The 20,428-nt window shown below is 39.5% G+C and overlaps 1 protein-coding gene across 1 annotated transcript; it reads left to right on the top strand.

Annotated features, from left to right (window-relative positions):
* Nucleotides 1-623: 623 nt before the first annotated feature.
* On the top strand, nucleotides 624-1,250 carry LOC139145954 (uncharacterized). Its single transcript, XM_070717408.1, has one exon. The coding sequence runs from the start codon at nucleotides 624-626 to the stop codon at nucleotides 1,248-1,250; it is 627 nt and encodes a 208-aa protein (XP_070573509.1).
* The last annotated feature ends 19,178 nt before the right edge of the window (nucleotides 1,251-20,428 follow it).

Raw genomic sequence — 20,428 nt, 5'->3', positions numbered from 1 at the left:
AAGATGCTACCACCAACGTTCATGTGTAGAGAAGCCGGACTACCCTCAGGTAGATCTCTCACAAGCTACGATTCAGAGTAAGGAGAAATTGCAGCAAGTTCAAGAATTACTCTATCGCAACAAAGATGTCTTTTCCCAGCATTCCATGGACTATGGGCGGACATCAATAATCCAGCACGAGATTCCATTGATAGATGACAGGCCTGTACCATTGCCTCATCGTAAGATAATCCCTGCAAACTATCAAGAAGTCCGGCGGACTATTGAAGAGATGGCAGAAGCAGGAGTTATACAGCCTAGCCAGTCACCATATGCATCCCCTATTGTGGTTGTGCGCAAGAAAGATGGTTGTATGAGAATATGTGTTGACTATCGCTAGACCTGACCTCAGGCTATTGGCAGGTTGAGATGGCAGAGAAAGATCGCCAAAAGACTGCTTTCACCACGCCCATGGGACTATATGAGTGTAACCGCATGCCCTTTGGCCTCCAGAACGCACCGGCGACTTTTCAAAGGCTTATGATGTGTTGTTTTGGTGATCAGAATTTGAAAGTGTATTGATATATTTGGATGATATTATTGTTTTCTCAAAGACTTTTGAGGAACACCTTGAGAGACTTCAGATGGTATTCGAGCGTCTCAGAAAACATGGCCTCAAGTTGAAGCCCCAGAAGTGCCATTTGCTGAGAGAACGAGTTGGATACCTGGGCCATATTGTGAGCAGGGATGGTATTGAAACCGATCCAGAGAAGATCAGCAAGGTGACAGATTGGAAGCGACCAACAAACGCAAAGGAAGTTCTCCAGTTCCTTGGATTTTCTGGATATTACAGACGTTTCATCAAGGGTTATGCTGCCATAGCTGCTCCTCTGTACAGACTGACGACGGGAGACCCACGGAAAAAGATTGGGAAGAACACTCAGAAGTGTAAACCCCAACCGTTCCTATGGACTGAAGAGTGTGAGTCATCTTTCAATCTACTGAAGAAAAAGTTGACAACAGCACCTGTCCTTGGTTACCCGGACTTCAGTCTACCTTTCGTGCTACAGACAGATGCGTCCATAGATGGACTTGGTGCAGTGCTAGCACAGACCCAAGGCAAGCATGAACATGTGATAGCATATGCAAGCAGAGGATTGAACCCAGCTGAGACTAGATATCCAGCTCATAAGCTTGAATTCTTGTGTCTGAAATGGGCAGTCACTGAGAAGTTCAGGATTACCTCTATGGCAACCAGTTTACCATTCTGACTAACAACAACCCACTCAAGTATGTGATGTCTACTTCTAAACTGGATGCGACACGACAGCGATGGGTGTCAGAGTTGTCAGCCTTCAATTTTGAGATAAAGTACGGACCAGGTAAGAGCAACGCAAATGCGGATGCCCTGTCCAGAAAGCCTCAGAAGGAGGTACAAGACGCTCTCAGAGTCGTCATTGGTGTAATGAAAGGAAAGGGACACCCGAACGATACTTGTAAAGAGGGGAATCAGCAAACCAATTCTGAAGACAAGGGATCTCCGGCTTTGCCTGGCATTAGCGCCATGACATGGAGGTATTGCAACGGGAAGATGCAGCTGTTGGTAAGGTTTTGCATTTCCTCAGACGTGGTAGGAGGCCAAGTCGACGGGAGAGAGCTCTTGAATGCAAAACCACCAACCTATTGCTGAAACAGTGGGATAGACTGCAGATAAGAGATGGATTGTTGTACAGGTATTACTTGGATGAGCAAAAGATGGAACAGAGCAATTAGTACTCCCACAGAGATTGATTGATGATGCTCTGCAAGCCCTGCATAACAACAATGGACATCTTGGATTTGATAGGACTCTGGATTTAGTACGCGCACGCTTCTACTGGCCGAGAATGCAGAGTTATGTTAAGTCCTGGTGTGAGACATGCAAGCAATGTGTTCTGAGGAAGTCGCCACCGACTGCAACCCGTGTACCATTGGTCAGCATTCGCACAACAAAACCACTTGAGCTAGTCTGCATTGACTACCTCACATTAGAGCCTTCCAAGGGTGGTGTGGACAATATACTAGTGGTGACGGACCATTTTACGAGGTACGCACAAGCATATCCCACAAAAGACCAGAAGGCAACCACTGTGGCTAAGATTTTGTGGAAAGAGTTCATTTCCCACTATGGTTTCCCTACTAGGATCCATGCGGACCAGGGTCGGAATTTCGAGAGCCAAATTATAAAGGAGTTGTGCAGACTTGCAGGTACAACTAAAAGCCGTACTACAAGCTACCATGCACAGGGCAATGGCATGACTGAGATATTAACAAGACGCTGCTGGACATGTTGGGAACCCTGGATCCATCTCAGAAAGCCAACTGGAAGAAGTATGTGAGTGCCATGACACATGCATATAACTGTACCAGGCATGAGTCGACAGGGACATCCCCATTCTACCTCATGTTCATGCGTCATCCACGTATGCCACTGGACCTTGCTTTTGGAGTCAATCTGGGCGACCAAGAAGAGGAAGTCGAGTATTCAGAGTACATTTCAGGTCTGCGTGACAGACTCCAGATCGCTTATGAGGAAGCCACAAAAAGAGCAGATGTGTCAAGAGAGAAACAGAAACACACATATGACAAGAAAGCAAAGGAAGATGTTCTACAGCCAGGAGACAGAGTTCTTGTTCAAGATAAGCGCCCAGTTCTTGGAAGGCATAAACTGAACAACAAGTGGGAACCTGTCCCTTATGTAGTCATCAGTAAAAAACCAGATATTCCAGTCTATGTAATTCAGTCAGAGGAGACCGAAAAACAGCGTGTTTTGCATAGAAACATGCTAAAGCCTTGCATGTTCTTGACACCCAATCCAGACCGTTTAGAAGGAAAGATTGACAGGAAAGAGAGACATTGGGACCGATCATGCAAAACGGCAGATGAAGTTGTAGAAGACTATGGTTCTGATCGTTCAGATGATGATGAACTCATTCAGACACACATACTTAATTACACACCATTGAATGAGATACAGCCAATAGATGACATAGCCCACCTTTGTCCAGCAGTAGACAATATGGGAGGATACCATGGTGAGGTCACAGTTGCTGAAACTGTACCATTAGTAGCAATGGAGACAAAACCAAAAATCAAATGCAGTGTGGTGCAGGACACTTCACTGAAGCAGTGCAGGACAACGTAGTAGATCAGCACAAAATGAAACGATGGAAAAGGCAGAAGCAGAAGACTGCATTTCAAGAACACTGTCAGGAGAAGAAGAGTACACCCTTCAGTGCAGTAGTGAGACTCAGCATGAAGCATCACAGTCTGATCAAAGTGTAGTGATTACTTCAGCAGAATCAAACTTAGCACAGATGCAGTCATGTTCAGACACCTATGTAGATGGAGAGTTGAGTGTAGCACAGAGCTCTGTCGCAGGAAAGGGGCAACGTTGTGTGACCAGTCTACAGGAGAAGAAACTACACAGGAGGAGACAGCTCAGCGATATCCTGTCAGAGTGAGACGCCAACCTGATAGGCTGATGTACTATTGCATGACTTTATTGTGTCATATGTGATTGGAATATTACGTAAGCTGTGTCGTGTCGACGTCGTGTAATTCTGTGGACCCAAAATTCGTCGATTTTCTCCGTCAGCTGGACGTAATTTTGAATTTTATCTCAGTACAAGCTACTCTAAAGGGTTTGTGCTCCTGTTCTTGTGTTTTCTGGAACCTTTTTCCTGCTGCATGCTGGAAAACTTCTTGTTTTTGTGGTAACCGACCGGGTTCTCACCCGACGTGATACGTTGTCGGTGTTGAGAACAAAAGCCAACGCCATTGTCATCATGCGCTGTGTTGACTGCGGAACCCCTGAGAATGTGTCAGTTTGCCAGGGTGACCTCGACCTGTGCCCTAGCTGTGAAGAAAAACGGTTTCCAAATATTGCTGCTGACAGAAGACAAAAACAAGGTGCTGCTTCCAAGAGTAAAAAGCCTGAGGCGTCCCAAAGCCAATCAGGTAAATCCATCATTGTAAACGAGTTGTTATGCTTTGTTTGGAACAAGATCGATGTCTTGCCCTCTGATATGATTGTCAAACTTTGTGTTGACACCTATGACGATAAGGATGTTGAACAGGCTAAGAGATTGCTATTCGATTCATGCAATTTTGAAAGAAGTCGTTTTATTCGTCGCCAAGGCCAAAACAAGTGAAGTAACAATGTCCAGGTTTCACGAACTTGACGAATGTGATGTGCTATGCTTTGTTGCCTCTTATCTCTCACGACTACCACCTATTGATGTTTCTCATATTGATGTATCTGTTTTAATAAAGGAGATTCGAGTTCTACAACGTGAAGTTTCTCAGTTGAAAGGGAATAGTACCCTTGATAATCGTGAAACTGGACTCCGGGCTGAACTTGTATCTTTACGTGTCGAGTTGAATTCCATGAAAGAGTCATTGCTGAAACAGGTGACACACTCTGAATCGCACAGTGAGCCGGAGTTGTTATGCAACTCTGAACAGAAATGCGGCACAGGTGCTTGTACCACTGATACCTCACCGCATTTCCGACATCCGAACAAAGAAGTTGCCGTTAGTGGAGAGGGTCTTGACAGTGACTTTGATGAGCATGAAACTATTGTCAAACAAGTTTTTCAACCTACGTATTGTGATGTGGCTAAAAATGCGAGATCATCAGCAATCAATGACAAGTCGTCTGCTAAAGTAATCAGCATTGGCCAAGGTGTAACTTTTGATGTACCAACTCGTCTTCCATCGACTTCCAGTTGTCATGATTACACTTCAGTCAACCATCGTCATCGTTCGGCAAGAAGATCAAACAAGAGATCGAAAACCTTTATCACTGGAAGTAACACGGAAACTTGAACACTGAAAGCAGTGAACACTACACCTCATGTTGAACTGTTTGTGAGCCGTCTGTCACCCCAGACTACAGCGGATGAAATAACGTCTCATCTTCATAACATCGGTTTTAAGGACGTAAAATCTGTACCATTACAAACTAAATATGACACTTACTCTTCCTTCAAATTAATTACAACATCTGATAATAGCAAAGGAATCTTAAATCCTAACGTCTGGCCATCAGGTATTCTCGTGAGAAAATTCTATCATGCCAGGAATACACAACAAAGTTCATGACATTAAACATCGCTTCATATAATTGTCGAGGAATCAAATCCTCTATTGAATCTGTGAGGGATATTTGTGAACGATCTGACATTTGCTTTCTGCAGGAACATTGGCTATCTAAGTCAGAACTTAGCTTGTTGTCACATATTAGTGAAGATTATTATGCGGTTGGGGAAACGTCCATGGATGATGAGAGCGGAATCCGACATGGTCGCCCTTTTGGCGGTGTTGCTGTTCTATGGAGAAAGTCCATTGGCTCTGTAAATGTTAAACGTTATAATGACAGCCGCTTGATTGGTCTTGAAATTAGCCATTCTAGCGGTGTTCTCACCTTGATCAATGTATATATGCCTACTCAAAATAACGACAATTATCATGAGTATGTCTCTTATTTACAGAAAATTCGTGCTTGCATCGATGATGCTATAACCAATAGTGTTATGATAATTGGAGACTGGAACGCTGATTTCAATAGTGATTCAAGCTTTTTTCAGGAAATGTCCACTTTCTGTAAGGAAAATGATTATGTGTGCTCTGATGTCAGTTTTCTTGGTACACAAAATCCTCAGAACTTCACATACTACAGTGAAGCTCATCATTCCACGTCATGGCTTGATCACTGTGTATCTACATCTGCTGCGCATAGATGTATTAAGGATGTGCATATTTTTATGATTACATTGGGTCTGATCACTTCCCTCTAAATATAGTATGTAATCTTGAGGAACTTCAAAAATATGAGTTTACGCAAAATGACCCAACATTTGATAAAATTGATTGGTCATGTTTAGATGACGCCACTGTATGTAATTAATATAGTTGTACCGAGCATACTTTAAGCGGCATTAGTCTTGATGTAGAGACTTTTGTTTGTCGTGATCCTTCTTGTAAAACTCCTTCACACTTGAACAGTATTGATGAATTGTACAATGACATTGTATATGTATTAGCGTTAGCAGCTTCACAAAGCATTTCTCCATCTGTGAAGCGTAATTCTCATAAGTCCTGTTCCTGGTTGGAATTATTGTGTAAAAGAACACCATTCTCTCGCTCGAGATGCCTTTATTCTGTGGAGAGAAAATGGCAGCCCTCGTCAAGGGCCACTTTTTGATCTTATGAAAAAAACACGTTCTAAATTTAAGTACTTTTTGAGGTTTTGTAAAAGGAATGATGAGCAAATGCGGGCTGATGCCCTTGCTGAGCACCTTTCAAATAGAAATACAAAGCAGTTTTGGAGAGGAGTAAGTAGTAATAAGAAATCTGCTCCTCTGTCTTCATCTGTTGGTGGATGTTATGGCCACAATAATATCGCTAAAATGTGGCGCGACCATTTTGCGGGCCTAATGTCATCTGTCACCGACAAAGGTAGTGAATCCTATGTTATGAATGGTATCTCAGGAGTTGATATTAACAATGACATGATTGTTAGGACAGACGAGATTGTTACGTGTGTCAGTAATCTAGCTTGTGGAAAAGCAGTAGGGCCCGATGGTATTTCTGCTGAGCATTTGAAAAATGCCGACAGACGTCTTCACCTGTTGCTGTCAATTTTATTTACAAGTGTTCATATTCATGGTTATTTGCCATCTCGCATGTTAGATACAATCTTAATTCCCATTGTCAAGGATAAAACTGGCGATGTTACATTGACTGGCAATTATCGCCCAATTGCTATTGCTACTGCAATTTCTAAGCTTTATGAATTTTTGTTACTTCACAGATGTGAAACATATCTTGATACTAGTGATCATCAATTTGGTTTTAAGACCCACCATTCTACAGACATGTGTGTTTTTCTTCTGAAAGAGACCATAGACTTTTACAAACGTTATAACAGTCCAGTTTTCTTGTGCTTTTTAGATGCCACAAAGGCGTTTGACAGAGTCAATCATTGGACTCTGTTTCGTAAGTTACTTGACAGGAATGTTCCTGTGTATATTGTTAGAATCTTAATATGTTGGTACAAGGTGGTGTATTATCCCCTCGTTTTATTAATATATACATGGATAACTTAAGCAACTTGCTATGTAAAACTAAAATAGGTTGTCACATTGCGGGACATTGTCTCAACCATTTGATGTACGCTGACGATATAGTCCTTATATGTCCCTCTGTTAAAGGTCTGAATAGACTTTTAAAAACTTGTAGTTATTATGCATCTTCACATGATATTGTCTTTAATGCAAATAGTCAAAGTGTATATTTGTAATGCCAAAGCAATGCGGAATCACTCGAATTCCTCATGTGTATTTAAATGGCTCAGTACTTACTTTTGTAAAGAAACATTTGTACCTGGGGTTATGTTAAATAGTTTAGGAAATGATGTTGATGATATAAGCGACAGATGAGGAGTTTCTATGCAAGTGCCAACTCTTTGATTAGGACTTTCTATAAATGTTCTTCTTCAGTTAAAATATGTCTTTTTAAGCATATTGTTCTGCTCTCTGTATTGTTCCCATCTTTGGAGTATTTACACTGAGAAATGTATCAATGATGTCAAAGTGGCATATAATAACGCTTTTAGAATATTGTTGGGTATTAGACACCGACTGAGTATCTCAGAAACTTTTGTCAGTCATTGCATCATGACATTTCAAAGTTAACAACGGATGGCTCGTTCTAATTTTTACATTCGTTTGATGGAAAGCGAAAATCATCTCATCGCAGCAGCTTTATCTTTTGATATAATTCGACACAGCATCTTTTGGCGCAAGATTTTCTCAGAATGTTTTTAAACTTTATGTACTTTTGTTCCAAGTGAAGAGTATTCTAGTTTTATTTTATTTTCTTGTAGAGTAAGCTTTTTGTGTTTTCCTCTGGTTTATGAGTACGTTCTCGAATTAAAGAATAAATAAAAAAATAAAAATAAAAAATTTCATGAGGACACGGTCAGATTTCATGGGTGAAACAAGTCAAACTGACTGTTGTGTCGGTCAAGTAACTTAAAAATAATTAAATAGGTGTTATAGTTTTAGATGTTATTGTGAACGATAGGGACATCGTTCCATAAACTGGCGGAGTATGTGGCCAGGTGTTACTTGCATTGAATAAATTTATGGTTAGAATTTCTTTTTATTCATTTGTTTAAGCATGCATTTTCATAGTTCAGTCATATGAAAACTCATACATTACACTCAATGGGAACTGTCATAAACGCCCTCTTGTGTCAGACATGTTAAGGGAAAGTCCCCGAGTTTGACCTTTGACACGGCAACTCACAGACTTGATCATCTTTGACATAGGTAAGCGCTCTCTCTTTAAAGATTTATTTATCAGCTTATAACCTAGCCATCCGTCATCAAAACATGCATCAAAGTGTTACTTGAGATATAGAGTCAACTTTTTATGTGTTTATCGCGGAGATTTATTAGGATTGAGTAGTTATTTTTGAAGTTAAAAACTTGTTGTACTTTGACACGGCAACTCACATAGACTTGATCTATCTTGACATAGGGAAATAAAGACACCGTGGCCGCTTCGGCGGTTGAGCGCACCAAACGAATTCTATCGGCGTGTGTGTGTCTGTGTCCGCTCTTCCCGCGGGAGTCGTGAGGGCCCTAGTTTATGCCCGTCCCACACGGATGCCCGAATCTAAGTGCCACATAACGTTTGTAGTATTTTATTGTTTCTGCTTCCGTCAAGCGGTAAATATGTGACCCCTACCCTATTGTTGAAATCAAAGATGGCGGCCAAGTTGGCGGCCAAGATGGCGCCAAATGAACCCCATGGGACAATATTTGATTTTGGTAACATCAAAAATTCATTAACTATAGAGCCTAAGGATTACAAAAATGTAGGTTAAATACATCCATGGGTTGCATGGGAACCCTACCTTCCTACCAGACTAAAATGATGTCTCCTTCACAATGAATTAAAGAAATATATGACTGGCATACAATTATCGAGTCCCCTTTTGTGTACTTGTTATTGCATAGCAATAACTAAGCTTTTATGCATGCAATTCTTTTATTGTATTTAGGATTGTCACTACTCCCAGAGGAAGCCCAAAAACTATTACTGAGTTTTTCTCACTGTTTTTTCTATCATTTTCTCTCCTTTTCATAATCCTCTGACTGATCGGAGTAAATAAAATAAATGGTTATAAAACCTAACCTAGCCTCTTGACTCTTTATTTATTTTACACCCCATTACAAGGACGTATATCTCTCATACACATTTTGTACTTAATTAGTCAACACAACTACTTATGCTAATCCGAGGACTTATCAGGGATTTTACGGGTCGGTCAACATCGCAAAAGATAGGAAAGGTTACTAAAATTGGAAGGTAAGAAGCTCTCCTGAAATGTTTTCAGAAATTACTAAACTGCACCCAATATATTTCGATGGCCGAGGAGAGCCAGCAACTCTAATTTAAAACGTGTATATGGTCGCGAGCAGTGCAAACCCTACCAGTGCCTTGCGTGCAGTTCATGGCATGAGGACGTCCGTAAAGTAGGAAGTCGGAAGTTGAACCTTTGACCTTTACAATGTTTACATATGGGCAAACTTAAAAAAATATTTCCCAGGACAAGTCTGATTTTGAATGGGGTCAAAGTTCGTGTGGTTAAGAGTTGTTCTCTCAATCGGGTGGTGTTGCTAAGGTTTTGTCAGCCATTCAGTTTAGCTGTGCGTTCTCGATATTTGCTGTATATTTTCTTAGAAACATGGGAAATTCGTTTAAGTTTTAAGAAACATTAATTTCTCTATGACAGGAATGTTCTTGCTTTTTGTATCCTCGAATTAAATCGGCCGATTTTCTTTGGTACAGTTATTTATTTGGTTTGGAGAAATCTTTGGGGCGGCGTCAGATGACAAGTGGATGAGACAACAATATTCTTTCATGGAAGGGAATCATTTACCAAATATTTCTTGCACTGGTGCAAATTCTACGAAATATTATGATATCAAAGATGTTAGCAATGATAGTTTACAAGGTTTCCTGTCTAAATTCGCGGATATCATCAAGAATTAAAAAAATACAACACGTAATTAGGGACTGGACGTAAATTAGCAGGGGGAGGGCGGGGATTCTTAAGAGAGTGGCCAAAAATTTATGACCCTCCCCAAAGCAAGGCTGAAAAATTTATGACCCTCCCCCAAAGCAAGGCTGAACAATTTGTGACCCTCCCCCAGTTTCAAAAAACAGAATATTACAAATTGATCTAATCGTCAACGTTCAAAAATTGAGCTGGTGATTTACAACACAGGGCAATATAGATGGATACATGCAAGGGATGTCTGCAAATTTTTTATTTGCTTCTGCTTGTGACAAGAACAAGTCTAGATATGGATGTCAGCCTTACCAAAGAATACTTTCAATGACATGGTGTCAGTCACATTTGACCAGCATGGGTAAAACTAATCTTGTAGAAAAAATCTGGATAATTCTATGCTATAGATTTTCAGTACTTTTAATAAAAGGGAAACCCCTGATTTGTCTGCCTGAACATATGCATTTTGAATGTTATGATTATGGTTTAATATACTGTTAACTCTTACACTGTTTAAACTTAGTACACCAATCATCAGATAAAGGAGTACTGTCACTGGTATTCTTGTTTCCAGTTTGGTATGGTTGGATAGTTCTCGAGAACACTATAGGATAAACTCTATGATTAAATTAATTAATTGTTTGATTTTCTGCACAAGTTTGATGAAATGCTCAATTTTCCACTTTGTCAGCACACTTGTAAATGTGGAACAAACCACAAAAAACAGTTTAAGACTTCACTGGACACAAAAAAATGACACCACTGCTCAAGTGTCATCAAGCTGACAAACTGAATCAATACTGAGCATATCATGCTAAAATACAGCAGATAATACTGAAAAATTCTGAAATCTTATGAATTTTGTAACTCTGAACAACAAAACCAACATCTTGTCCATACACCATTGTTTCAAATTACAGTGACTGACAGGCAAAATTAACAAAACAGCAAACATGGAATTTAGCCATTTTCATTCGCCATTGAAGGGACAAAGTCACTCATTTTTGACAAAATGTTGGTCATTTTAAGTTCCATTGAATGTATGCTTTTCTGCTGCTCATTGAAATGGGCTAAATTGCAATCTCTGGTTGTCACAGCTCAACTCATATGCATGCATGGATATAACATGTGGTCACTTAATAATTTAATTCAAGGTATGTACCAAAAATTGTCACAGTAAATTTCACATGTTAATGTGCCTTATAAAAAGTGAGAATTGAATTGCAATAACCAGAGAGAGAGAGCATATTTCAGTGAGAATAATCTATCAAAAGAAATTTTAAATGGCAAAATAATGTCAAAAATGTGCAATTTTGTCCCTTTAACTTGGTACATATCTAGTACAGATTCTTTTAATTCAAGTGTCAAGAGCATGACCATTGCACTGTTGAAGTATTAAAATGGTGGCAATGAATATTTTTATAATTGGTGCATTGACAAGATAGTACTGTAAAATGTTGACAAAAATAGCTTTGTCCAAAGTATCATAATATTAGCCATTTCTGAACAGGGATGTATGATTACACTACCATGTGAACTCACAAATATTTCCAATATGAAAGTGCAGTCCTCTGCTGAGTGCCGAATCATGTACCGGTATGTTGTACACCATGGAGGCAGACACCAAGCATAGCATTATGTGAAAAAGTTAAAGTCTTGGTACTAGATGACCACTAAACAAGATTGGCAGTCCGCTTGTTTCAAAGCTATTTAAAAACTTTCTTCTGGGCCTATTTCACATCATACTTGACCTGATCTGCACTTGACCTGCAAGCTTGGTACGTACATTGTATACTGGAAAATGACAGTAACTTCAACGTCAAGTCAGAGATTCGTCATGTAAGTCATTAATTTCACTCAATTATTTCTGTCCGTTCTTCCTGACTGTCAAAATTGATTGAGGTCTAAGTATTGAAAGTACTTAATTTAATGATGATTTTCACAAATATGTTTCACTTACAACTTGACTAAATTGTCACTACTTCCAAGTGTGACTGTGAACATCATTCTAAAAATATTCAAATACCTTCAACGCATACAAGTTTGTTTACAAGTTTCGCGCTGTACCAAGAAGTTCTCTGGACGTACACTGTACATTTTAGCCTATCATTTTCAGGAAATAAAGGTCTGTATGTTTAAATGATTGACTTATTGCTTATGAAAAATATATTAATATGACATTAACTGGTTCCAATAATCATTTTCCATTCAGATAATACAGTACCAGGTCCATGGACATTTGAGATTTACAAATTTAAGTAGGACCATCCCGAACCACTGATAGTTAGTGGTGGTACCAGGTGTCCGGAATGGGTAAGCGTACCCTGCTAGCATGCTACACCCGTCAGGATTGGTCCCCAAATTGTCTAATATTGTATGAAGTTATACAGTTTATAAATCACTGTTATAAGTCAAAGCCGGGAATGCTGTCGCTAATCATTTGAGCGACCGAGGTGTCATATTTGGCCACAATGTCATTATATCGACCGTAGAACTTTTTGAAAGTCCTCACGAGTCTTTTGGATGTATATCCCTGTCTCACTAGTTTTGATACTAATAAGCTGTGTCTCATTTGAAAATCCGCGTTGCAAGCACAAGCCCTACAATATCTGAGAAGTTGAGACACATACACACCATAAGCAGGTGCAGATGGAATATTACTTGATAAGTGGGGATAATTTATGATTTCAAAATCAAAATCATCCCTTTTGTCATACAGCTTGGTGTGTAGCCCATTAGTACCCACTTGTAGGAACAGAGCAAGATATGAAGCTGAGTTCCTACTCTCAGTTGTTTCTTTGATTTCCAATTCATCAGGGTATATATGATGTAAGTAATTTGATATGTCTGGATTGTTTAGACTAATCAGATCATCAATATATCTGTGCGTGTTGTTAAAACGCCTTGCAAGTTTTTTAGACCCTGCTTTGTAGAGAGATTGTAGGAACTCTGCTTCATATGAATAGAGAAATAAGTCAGCAAGAAGTGGTGCACAATTTGTACCCATTGGTATGCCGATAGATTGTTGAAAGGTCATACCACCAAACTTAACAAATATGTTGTCGATTAAGAAATTAAGCATGTTAATAATTTCTTCATCTGTGTATTTGTGCTGGGCATCCATGTTGTTACTAAAATAACCTGACCCATGTTTGATGATAATGTATTGGTACCTTCTACTGCCATTTTTATGCAGGAAAGCTTGTTTAACAAGAGATGACAGCCTTGTTTTAAGTTTATCGTGGGGAATTGTGGTGTATAGTGTGGAAAAGTCAAATGTTCGGATTGACCTGTATTGTTTTTCTTGAATCTTAAATCAAGCAACAATTCCTTGGAATTTTTTAATATCCACATTTGATTCAAACCCACTCGTTTCATACACTTTGTCACAATATCGAAAAAGACCATTTTTTGAATGGTTGTTGAAGAAGGATGAAGATCAGAAGGATGTTGATATTGCAATTCACAAGTCTTGGTGTTGTTTTCCCAAGCAGGAGCTACCAAGCTCTGCACGGCAGGGCTGTGTGTTACCAGCATTATACGGCCTCCTACCACAAGCCGTATAACGCTTGTAACACACAGCCCTGCCATGCAAAGCTAGGAGCTACCACACTCTTTTGGTAGTTTACCTTGGTATCATATATTGCTTTATGTTGCTGCAGTTCCGAAACTGAAGGGTTTGCCTTTTTCGAGTTTAAGCTTTTAAATTTTAGGGTTTGATCAAGTTGACGTCCTACCTAAACAGTCCAAATATTGAGGTACAACGGCAATATTGCCCTACGCTAGGAGGATATGTATACCACCGTCGCTACGCAAAGACTTACTTACCCAAAAGAGCTCTCTCTACTGGGTGCATAGGCCCTCGTGTTGCGAATGTGGTTGCACCTGTGTGATGAGTATGCCGTTGTTGGAGGCAATCAGAGCAGCCAATAGCTGAATACTCTTACCATTCTCGTAGGGCTTAGACTGCTACACCAAGTCAATGGCATATATCATGTCAAGTAGGCAGTAAATATGTACCCTTTCCACTTTGGCTTTGAACTGCAGATGTGGAATGTTATGATTCAACAGACTGTCCAATAATTCCAATAATGAATGCCCAAATTGGCTCATAATGGAATAGAGCACACTTATACTCCATTAAGAATGATTGTGATAAATAATGCTCTTCAAATGTTTTCTTTTATATTAATGCACATGCATGTGCCTGCCATTTTTTCTTAGGAAATATAATTTAACATTTATCAAAATATCAGTGAAATTCATAATTTTGGAATGTATCATATTGACAATTGAGGGAATACTGGAAACACAATGTGACACTGATCTCCACAACAATGATATATGGTCATATTCAATGTATTGAGCAGTTCAATCTCTACATGGGGAGGAAATATTGGAAAGTACAATGTATGTTTAAAATGTGTTCCTGGTACAGATATAGAACTACATGTGTGCATGACCCCAATTCACTGAATTTTATAATATTCCTGATAGACCTGTGTAGTCAGAGAACTGAAAATACCTGTACATGTGCTCATTGCACTCATATCAAATCCAGTTTTACAAAATGTACTATGTGTTCCAGTAGACAATGAGAAGTTTTAGTCATGTTGCCCTGTTTGTGGGGAAAGGTCAACAGAAAGGCTATGCCTATTCAAGCAATAGTTTAAGCAAACAATTCAAAGCCAGGTGTTTTTAACATTGACAATACTTTGTCAATTTTTTGTGCCTCATTTCTTTGCATTTTAAACATATCACAGAAAGCAGCCTAGATAATAGAGGATAGATTGATCCTGATTTGACACAGAAGTGGCAAACACTATTTCATGACCAATCAAGTCTCCATATTCTGAAATGACATTGGATTTCACCATATTTAATCAAGTTCAATCTGAATACGTGATCAACATGGCTGATTAACTGTGTAAATTACCCACATTAAATTTCAACAAATGTCATATATCCTGCCATCACAACACAAATAAACATTAATCCATTCCAAAGATAGTACCCACGTGGTAAAGCCAATATAAACTTGAAAAATGCCACAAGTAGCCATACCAATCAGATGACTGTACCTAAATATTTAAGTATACTAAAATCACTTTTCTGGAATCAAAATTATTAATTATCACACCAAAGCTTGCTCTTAATTTCAAACAATAGTATCTCTAAAAACTAAAATTCATGTACCTATAAAGTGACTGATGCAGGGTGGAGCTCGGCCTAAAACTTTAAAGGTAAGTGGCTTATTAAAGAGAGGGAACTTATGTTGATAAAAAAAAGTGGAATGAGAAATAATATTGCCAAATAGTTATTGGTTCAAGATTGACTACATCAGTGGAACAATGTAAGATATTGTGGTATATCCAGCAGTGTTTTTGTTAAGGGCGGTACCTAGGTAAATGTTACCGGGGTTCCCAGTCATTTTACCAGGGTTACCCTTGGTATATCAGTGCACCTATACTAGCGGACAACAAAAATTTTACCAGGGTTCCCAAATTGGGAATGTTCCCCAATAGCAAAAACACTGTCCAATACTACATGTACACTGGGCAGCTAGAGTGCCACGGGTTAGCTGACGAACAAATAGATTGGATTTGCTATAAACTTAATGGCGATAAGAATAGCAACAAGAGAGACAATCCTATTTAAGATAATGGTGGGGAAGAGATACACAGAGGCAGTGTGCAAGTGATGTCATGTGACAAACAATTTGCTTTCTACTTTTAGTGCACCGACAACAAATTTGTGACCCTCCCCCTTAGAGGAGCTAAAAAAATTGTGACCCTCCCAAAAACAGAGGTTCAAAAATTTGTGACCCTCCCCCAAATCCCCGCGGCCCTCCCCCCTGCTAATTTACGTCCAGTCCCTTATGACTACATTTTGTATGTGTAGATGTGTTGTTTGCCGTTCCGAATGTCTGCACGTACGCGACGTCTGGTTATCAAGTGACAAAGACACTACCCGTACTGATGATGGAATGTAATTACGTGTAACTAAACTTCTCTATAAGGGAGCATTCGTTATTTACGGGGAGGGGGCGGTGGAAATCAGGGGGTTGGCTTTTACAAAACCGCTTTTTAGGGGGGGTCAAATTTTACAATCAATGATTGAAGGGGGGTCAAATTTTACAAAGGCTTGTAATGAGTTATGGAAAACAAAATTGACTCTCACCGAAATGTTGCTTGTGTAACCGATGTTTTGAGACAGCAGAATAATAACCTCAGCCAAATTTATTTCTCTAGCAGGGCCAACAAGTCCGAGACTGGCGTTAACCTCTATAGAGCAGAAGAGAGCACGTAGCCCTGAGTACAGGTCTGTGTGTTCCTGGCGTATACTGCCTCCGCCACAGCCCTGCAACGGTCTGTGGAGATAACTGGGGTCTCTGCAGCGAGATTCAAAATGGGTATCTCCATGGGTAAACAACTTGTCGAGTATGTTATGTTTCAGAAAATGAGTGGTTTGGACGTTAGGAGAAGTCAATATCATCTTTTCTGGGATTGGTTAGGAGGTAAAGGTAGGCAGGGAAAGAATTTTGCCCCAATAGAGCTGAATTTCGGCCAAAAAGACCGTTTAGTCTTCATTGCGGTCCAGATCAAGGCCGCAGAGACCTCAAGTCTGTTCAAAGACCATTGCAGGGCTGTGGTAGAGGCCATATAATGCTGGGAACACACATGTACACATCTGTACGCAGGGCTACACAGCATGGGGCATGAAATGAGGAACCAACACACACTGTAGTCATATAATGTAACAAACAACTTCTGTATATTACTATATTGTGTCAAATATCGGGGTCTACATATAAAATAGTAAAACCGTACTTCAAAACTATAAATATTACTCCATGGTAACAATAACCGTACTGATCGACCTCCCGACGGCAGGAGTCGAACACACTTTCAGAACAAAAACTCTGTTCAAACCCTTTCTAAATGCTTAACAATTTCTATGGAAAACTTAACATTACCGCAGAGGTACCTCAGACTTGACCACGCGGCTGGGAAACACAAATAGTTCACACGCGACTTTAACTAATGTTCGATGATGAGCACAATTGTCAGTCCCTTGTAATGTCTGCACATGAAAGTAGGCGACAACACACGCACTGCTAAGCAGCGTCCAGTTCAGCTACCACGGGAGCAGCCATCTTAGATCTTTGTTTACTTCTGCTCGGGACATGCAGAACTAATCTGAAGTCTTCCTCTGCTAACTTTGCGCATCGACAAAAGTTCAGTGGAACAATCATAAATAATGTTCTCATGACAATCTCAGACATCTGACGCAACTCATAAACGGAATAAAGTTCACAGTTAACACACAATTTGCTGCAGAAAGATCAGCTTTCAACTTGTGGTGATATTATCATCTTAGCGTGCAGTGCGTATATTGCAAATATACGGCACGGCTTTCACTTGTGTGAGCAATGTTCATTCCATCGACTAAAGTAGAGGATGGCGTAGGGTTTAAATAAACAGTCCGATCCGCATAAAATTCGATCTCTGCCACTCACCGGTTTCTTTACATATCTGCTGACTTGAGTAAGACTCAAAATAGAGAAATATCTGACTTAAAAAGCACACGCTGACACTCAAACCTTCCAGTGCCAGTGCAGCATGCAACGTAAAACACTCTCTGGAAAGTTCCCGTCTTGGACTCCCTAGGTATACAGTGATAACACACAAGAACTCCCAGGCAAAATAGAAAATACACAGGTCCTCCATACATAATCTATGAGAAGCTATGAATAATTTCTTTTAAATACAAAACTAGCTAAATCTGTGTATTTATAGACTCTTGATTATTGATATTAATGTACTTGATAAGACTAGGGTAGTTACCAGTGCATGTGTGAGCAAGAAATTGATTTTGAATTTCACCGAATTGTTAATTCACTATCTTGTCAGAGGAAACTATGAATAATTTTTTTCCATTACAAAACTAGTTAAATCTGTGTATTTATGTACGCTTGATTATTGATATTAATTTACTTGATTAGACTAGGGTGGTAACAAGTGGATGTTTGTGCAAGAAATTTGATTTTGGAATGTCACCGAAATGTTGATTCACTATCTTGTCTATATGGAAACTATGAATAATTTTTTTCCAATATAAAACTAGGTAATGTACTCTTGATTATTGATATTAGTGTACATGATTAGACTAGAGCGATTACAAGTTCATGTGTGTGCAAAAATTTGATTTTGGCATTTCACCAAAAATGTTGATTCTCTAGTATGTGAGGAAACTTTTTCAGCCCGGGGCCACAGGGTGCGAAGGGTTAATGAATCAAATCTGATGAAATTTTTTTTTCGTGGGGGGGGGGTCACATTTTACAATTGATGAATTGAGGGGGTTCAAATTTTAGAAATTTGATTTGGAGGGGGGTCGCTTTTTACGTTTCATTTGTCGCTCAAATTCCACTGCCCCCCCTCCCCGTAATAACGAATGCTCCCTAACGATATGTTACCGGCAGACATGGAGATAATAGCGAGTGAATAGAAATGACGGTGACTGGTTTAAAAAATTCACAGTGCTGGCAAAAATTCTCACAGGCTTCATAACGTAGTGGCCGATATCATCGGTGATGTGAGTTTGTGCGTCGAAGTTGCGAGGTCACCGCTCACGTGACTTAGTGATGGGCTGCACTACGCCAGAAAAAGAACGGTTTGCGAGTAGTCATGTCGGAAAAAAGCTGGAAAAACGGCGATAGTTTGGTGATTTTTGAGCGGATTCCTGGTTGTGGTAGGCCCCTAATAACTAAGCTGTCGATGAGTGTTGGCAATTGCAATTTGGCTGGAAACTTTTCGAAATATCGACGAACAAAGTTGCGACAAGCGTGCTGCCGGGCAGAACATGGACGTTCCCATATGGCTGTGGTGACAGGGTTTAAAAACGTAAAAGTCAAAACCAGCCGTAAAAGGCAGAAATCCTGTCCGAAAACACCACAGCTATATGGACCCACAGCTAGCCTAACAGTACAAACGAAGTTTTATAGCCCGTGCACCGCTTCTTTCAGGGAGTTTACACTAACAACATAGGGGCGATGAAAAAATCGATGAATTCCTTTGATTAGTATTGACTAGTATTCTAACTCCATGTAGCGCCCAACTCTCTTTTGTTTGGTGAAAAAGTAACGGTGAGATTACTCTTTGACGCCGTAGAGTCATTCTAGTCATGAGCTTGGTTGCTACGTATACAGAAACAAGTTCATTGACAATGACCATAGTCCCCACTTGAAATAGGGGAGTATTAGTCTTATGGGGCAGGAAATGTGGTCATTAAGAAGTATCACTGGAGTGTATATGTTAAGATCTAGGGGCACATAGGTCTATGTTGTTTTTCCCAATTTGAAACACATGAGGCATGTCTAAGTTATGGTTCTAAATCGGGAAAAAAGATCAGACCTCTAGCTGTGTTGGCCAGCCAAGAAATACATATGTGCATAATAAATGAGGTACAAGATGTGACATCTTAAGGTCTAGATATCCTATCAAAATTGGAGGGTATAGAACTTGTGGTTACTGAATTATGCATACTATATATTGTGTATAATCAAGGTCAAAAAGGTCATCGAGGTCACGTGACATTTTGAAAAAAAAATATATTGCTAATATAATCCCTATATGACAAAAATCAGACATATAGCTCGATTCGCTTGCCCAGAATTAGATACGTGCATAATTAATGAGGTAAAGCGTGTGTTGTCATAAGGTCTCCCATCCTACTAAATATAAAGGACATAGCACTTGTGGTTACTTATTTATTGACAAAAACGTATATTTTAGGTAAAAGGTCATAGAGGTCACATGACATTTGATCAAAAAATTTCTATTCTATAGTTATCCCTATATACGAAAAATCAGACATCCAGCTCTATTGGCTTGCTCAGAATTAGATATGTGCATAATTAATGAGGTACAGTATGTGGCGTCATAAGGTCTTCCATCATACCAAATATGAAGGGTGTACCACTTGTGGTTACTGAGTTATGGACAAATATGTATATTTGAGGTCAAAGGTCACTGAGGTCACGTGACATTTTGTAAAAAAATTGTATTGCTAAGTTATCCCTATATACCAAAAATCAGACCTCTAGCTCTATTGGCTCGCTCAAAATTAGATATGCATATAATTAATGAGGTACAATATGTGGCGTCATAAGGTGTCCCATCATACCATACATGAAGGGTGTAGCACTTGTGGTTACTGAGTTATGGACAAATATGTATATTTGAAGTCAAAGGTCACCGAGGTCACATGACATTTTGTCAAAAAAAATTGTATTGCGAAGTTATCCCTACATACCAAAAA

The sequence above is a fragment of the Ptychodera flava genome, chromosome 1 (assembly GCF_041260155.1).
Source record: "Ptychodera flava strain L36383 chromosome 1, AS_Pfla_20210202, whole genome shotgun sequence".
NCBI classification, from domain to species: domain Eukaryota; kingdom Metazoa; phylum Hemichordata; class Enteropneusta; family Ptychoderidae; genus Ptychodera; species Ptychodera flava.
Note: the sequence above shows the minus strand (reverse complement) of the source record. Positions and strands in the feature narration are given on the sequence as shown.